Source organism: Salvelinus fontinalis, chromosome 21 (genome assembly GCF_029448725.1).
Source record: "Salvelinus fontinalis isolate EN_2023a chromosome 21, ASM2944872v1, whole genome shotgun sequence".
NCBI lineage: Eukaryota > Metazoa > Chordata > Actinopteri > Salmoniformes > Salmonidae > Salvelinus > Salvelinus fontinalis.
Genome location: NC_074685.1, coordinates 26,821,707 through 26,827,706, shown reverse-complemented (window position 1 = coordinate 26,827,706; position 6,000 = coordinate 26,821,707). Strand labels below are relative to the sequence as shown.

At 41.8% G+C, this 6,000-nt stretch overlaps 1 protein-coding gene across 1 annotated transcript in view; it reads right to left on the bottom strand.

Annotated features, from left to right (window-relative positions):
- Positions 1-1,730: 1,730 nt before the first annotated feature.
- Positions 1,731-6,000, bottom strand: part of si:ch211-127i16.2 (probable flavin-containing monoamine oxidase A) — a 46,033-nt gene continuing 41,763 nt past the window's right edge. The window contains 1 exon segment of the mRNA XM_055874011.1: positions 1,731-2,067. Coding sequence (XP_055729986.1) covers positions 1,731-2,067 — 337 coding nt within the window.

The window sequence follows — 6,000 nt, the reverse complement described above, 5'->3', positions numbered from 1 at the left end:
TAATGTAAAAGTGGAATTATGTTTTGGGATAATTTTTAAAACAAATTAATTACAAATTAAAAGCTGAAACGTCTTGAGTCATAAGTATTCAACCCCTTTGTCACTCTGTATGGAATAATAGCATTTAACATAGATTTTTATGACTACCTCATCGCTGTACCCCACACATACAATTATCTGTAAGGTCCCCCAGTCGAGCGGTGAATTTCAAACACAGATTCAACCACAAAGACCAGGGAGGTTTTCAATGCCTCACAAAGAAGGCCACCTACTGGTAGATAAAAAAAATAATTATAAAAGTAGACATTGAATATCCCTTTGAGCATGGTGATGTTATAAATTACACTTTGGATGGTGCATCAACACACCCAGTCACTACAAAGATACAGGTGTCCTTACTAACTCAGTTGCCGGAGAGCAAGGAAACCACTCAGGGATATCACCTTGATGCCAATGATGACTTAAAAAACGTTACAGTTTAATGGCTATGATAGGAGAAAACTGCGGATGGATCAACACATTATAGTTACTCCACAATACTAATATAATTGACAGAGTGAAAAGAAAGAAGCCTGTACATAATAAAAAATATTCCAAAACATGCATCCTGTTTACAACAAGGCACTAAAGTAATACTGCAAAAAATGTGACAAAGCAATTCACTTTTTGTCCTGAATGAAACGTGTTATGTTTGGGGCAAATCCAAAACACATTACTGAGTACCGCTCTCCATATTTCAAGCCAATGCAACACCTTACTGAGTACCACTTTTTAAATTTCAAGCAAAGTGGTGACTGCATTATGTTATGGGTATGCTTGTAGTCGTTAAGGACTGGGGAGTTTTTCAGGATAAAAAAATGAACGCAATGGAACAGCAGGGGCTAAATCTTAGAGGGAAACTTGGTTCAGTCTGCTTCCCATCAGACACTGGGAGATTAATTCCCATTTCAGCAGGACAATAACATAAAACACAAAGCCAAATCTACACTGGAGTTGTTTACCAAGAAGACAGTGAATGTTCCAGAGTGGCCGAGTTACAGTTTTGACTTAAATCTACTTGAAAATCTATGGCAAGATGTAAAAATGGTTGTCTAGCAATGATCAAACCAATTTGACAGAGCTTGAAGAATTTGAAGAATAATGGGAAAACATTTACCCAGAAAGACTCACAGCTTTAATAACAGTCAAAGGAGATTCTAACATGTATTGACTCAGGGGGTTGAATACTTATGTAATCAAGATATATGTGTTTTATTTTCATACACTTTTTTACATTTTAGAATTTTTCTTCTACTTTGACATTACAGAGTATTTTGTGTAGATCGTTGACAAAAAAATTACAATTAAATCCATTTTAATCCCACTTTGTAACACAACCAAATGTGGAAAAAGTCAAGGGTGTGAATACTTTCTGACGGGACTGTATGACTTAATACGACTGTAGGGAATGTTCATATATAAACCCCTTTACATATAATTTAATTTACTTACAGTACAATGCAGTCCAAAGTAAAATATCTTTTTCTGTATAGTCTCACCCCCACCCACCACCACCACCACATTACACCGTACAAGCATTACATTTCTTTAAATGAAAAATGTCCACCAGGCAAACAGTGTTAACCGTACTGTATGTCACAGATAATTCAATCGTATTTAACATCTTTACATATCTGTGAGCGGAGGCATTTCCCTGTCAAGTGGATGTTTTGCCAACACAACAGGATATTTTACTGCCACAAAGCAAACCTCCGTAGCACTAAAGGCCGAGCCTGTCCAATCCAGTCTCGGCAGAGCTGTGGCTGAGCCAATAGCACAGCAGTGGCCATGATGAGCGTGGTGAGGATCAGAGCCCTGTGGAGATGGGATGTGGAAGGTATGTGTTGGCATGGTCCAGACTCATGGTTCTGGTTCTGGGCAGCCTGCACAGCCTCCTGTTCCTCCTGGGTCAGGGTGAAAGGGCACAGCCTGGCTAGGACTTCAAGGGCTGCCCTCTGACCTGACTGAATTGCCCCATCCATGTAGCCACACCACTGGGTGGCCGTCTCCGTGCCGGCCCAGTGGATCCTGGGAAGGAGAGTTCATTTTATTTGTTTATTTGGATCTGCATTGACTTTTGCAGGAGCAGCAGCTATTCTTCCTGGGATCCACAAAAAACACAAAACATGACAAGTAACAAAACACTGATACACTGAGAGAAGAACAGTCACACACACATTTAAAATATAACATTATACAAACAATACAACAGAAAAATGTAACAATAATACAAACACTACAACCCCCCCAAAATAATGTGTGTGTTTATGTGTGTCCCCTCACAGTCCCCGCCGTTCCATGACATTTTGTTTAATATTTGTTGATGTTACTTGAGTAATTGGAGCTGGAAGGGAGTTCCATGCGATCACGGCTCTATATAATACTGTGCGTTGCCGTGAATTTTGGACTTGGGGACTGTGAAGAGACCCCTGGTGGCATGTCTTGGGCGTAGAGTTTGTATGGGTGTCTGAGATTAATGTTATTTGATTATGCAGACAATCTGGAATTTTCATCACAGTAATATTTATCATAAAAACTAGAAGAGAAGCAGTTAATCTCTCGTCAACCCTCAATCAGGAAATACTGGCATGCATGTTGTTGATCTTAGTTCTGTATGCGCAGTTAAAGCCACGTTGCTCTGTTTTGAGCCAGATGCAGCTTTTATTGGTATTTATTTGCTGCACCGGACCATATTACCAGACAGTAGTCAAGATGGGACAAGACCAGAGCCTGAAAAACTAGTATAGTTGATTTTTGTGTCAAAAATATATATATTGTTTATAACAGAAATACCCCTCCCCATCTTCACAACAACATTGTCAATATGAGTTGACCATGATAATTGACCACCAAATGTTATACCTAAGAGTTTAACTTCCTCAACTTTCTCAATGGTCATACCATTTATGCACAACTCCAGTTAAGGCTGAGGTCTTAGAGAATGTCTTGAACCAAAAACACTACATTAGCAAAAGTATGTGAACACCTGCTCGTCAAACATCTCATTCCAAAATCATAGGCATTAATATGTAGTTGGGTCCCCCTTTGCTGCTATGACAGAATCCACTCTTCTGGGAAGACTTTCCGCTAGATGTTGGAACATTGCTGTGGGAACTTGCTTCCTTTCAGCCACAAGAGCATTAGGGAGGTCGGCACTGATGTTGAGCAATAAGGCCTGGCTCGCAGTCTGCGTTCCAATTCCTCCCAAAGGTGTTTTATGGGGTTAAGGTCAGGGCTCTGTGCAGGCAAGTGAATTTCTGCCACACCGATCTCGACAAACCATTTCTTTATGGACCTCACTTTGTGCACGAGGGCATTGTCATGCTGAAACAGCATAGGGCCTTCCCCAATCTGTTGCCACAAAGTTAGAGGCACAGAATGGCCAAGAATGGCATTGTATGCTGTAGCGTTAAGATCTCTCTTCACTGGAACTAAGGGGCCTAGCCCGAACCATGAAAAACAGCCCCAGACCATTATTCCTCCTCCACCAAACTTTACAGGTGGCACTATGCCTTGGGGCAGGTAGCATTCTCCTGGCAATCACCAAACCCAGATTCGTCTGTCGGACTGCCTGATGGTGAAGCGTGATTCATCACTCCAGAGTCCAATGGCGGCGAGCTTTACACCACTCCAACAGATGCTTGGCATTGCGCATGGTGATCTTAGGCTTGTGTGCAGCTGTTTGGCCATGGAAACACATTTCATGAAGCTCCCTACTAACAGTTATCGTGCCGACGTTGCTTCCAGAGGCAGTAAGGACCTCGGTAGTGAATGTTGCAACAGAGGACAGACACATTTTACGCGCCACGCGCTTCAGCACTTGCCGGTGCCCGTTCTGTGAACTTGTGTGGCCTACCACTTTGCAGCTGAGCCTTTGTTGCTCCTAGACGTTTCCACTTCACAATAACAGCACTTACAGTTGACCGGGACAGCTCTAGCAGGGCAGAAATTTGACAAACTGACTTGTTGGAAAGGTAGCATCCTTTGACGGTGCCACGTTAAAATTCACTAAGCTCTTCAGTAAGGCTATTCTACTGCCAATGTTTGTCTATGGTGTTTGCATGGCTGTGTGCTCAATTTCATACACCTGTCAGCAACAGGTGTGGCTGAAATAGCCAAATCCACTAATTTGAAGGGGTGTCCACATACTTGTGTATATATAGTGTAGCTACAATGCTTTTAGTTGTAGATGTATTTAAGACCAGTTTATTATTAATCACCCATTCTGATACTGACTGTAATTCCTTATTTAGAATTTCAGTGAGCACACTGGCTTTGGATGCTTACATGTAGAGTATGGAATCCTCTGCATTCACAGTTATCACTCCCTGCCAGCTGTCTTCACACTGAAATATTTACCATGCTTATTTCATTGCTTGTCAATGCTAAATAGGAACATATTTCAACGATGAGAGTACAATCCTGAAACAAGCGGGGGTGATTATCTGTAACATCAGAGTGAAAGCTAATGAGAAATGACACCTGCACCTAGAATATGCTTCAAACAGGACAACGTGTTATTTACTTCTGATTGAGATGATTTGCTAATAGAGAGCCTGTAGCAGAACACTCTGATCTAAAATGTGATTAGATACTATTACATGACTCTGAAGAGAAAACAAAAAATAATGTTCACTGACTCTCAACATCTATGAATAAAAACACTGTCCAGATGTTCCAGCATGTTCTAGCAAATACTTGTTTACTCTGCATGCATTATGGATGCGTAGGCTTACTTATGCCTGAACACCTGGGTCACTTTAACCAAAGTGCCTTTCACAAACTGAATGGGTCTCTCTCTCTTCCGATATAAATATAGATATATATACAGATCACTTACATGTGAGCGGAGGATGTGTGTGTGTTGGGCTGTTCATCCTCAGCTGACACACAGTTATAATGAAGGGTAGAACAAGAGTTTGTCCAGCACAATAACAAACAGTGAACATCCTCTGGTTAGGGCTTCCATTCATTGGGGAGCTCTTTAAAGTCATTACAGTTTCTTACATAATTTAAAATCTCCTCTAATTATTTATCCAGGTAAGTTGACTGAGAACCCATTCTTATTTACAGGAACAACCTGGGGAATAGACAGCACCCTACACAGGGCAATGTCCCAAATCACTGCCCTGGGGCATTTGGATATTTTTTTAGATCAGAGTAAAGAATGCCTCCTAATGGAACTCCAACAGCTTCTAGTCTCCCATCTAGGGACTGACCAGGCCCAACCCTGCTTAGCTTCAGAAGCAAGCCAGCAGAAGGATGCAGGGAGGTATGCTGCTGGTGATCATGCAGTGATCTTAAAGCACCTCATGGGTCTGGATGAGAGATATGGGAGGTTTGGGTAATCCACAGATTCTGTTGTGTTCTATATGGGCATTGCTGCTTGCATATAGTGCATTCGGAAAATATTCAGACCCCTTGACTTTTTTCACATTCTGATATGTTACAGCCTTATTCTAAAATTGATTAAAAATTAAAAATCTGAATCAATCTACACACAATACCCCTTAATGACAAAGTGAATCCGATGGTCACTCTGACAGAGCTCCAGAATTCCTCTGTGGAGATGGGAGAATGTTCCCAGAAGGACAACCATATCTGGAGCACTCCACCAATCAGGCCTTTATGGTAGAGTGGCCAGACGGAAGCCACTCCTCAGTAAAACGCACATGACAGCCCGCTTGGAGTTTGTCAAAAGGCACCTAAATACTCTCAGACCATGAGAAACAAGATTCTCTGCTCTGATGAAACCAAGATTGAACTCTTTGTCCTGAATGCCAAGTGTCACGTCTGGAGGAAACCTGGCACCATCCCCATGGTGAAGCATTGGGGTAGCAGTATCATGCTGTGGGGATGTCTTTCAGCGGCAGGGACTGGGAGACTAGTCAGGATCGATGGAAAGATGAACGGAGCAAAGTACAGAGAGATCCTTGATGAAAACCTACTCAAGAGCGCTCA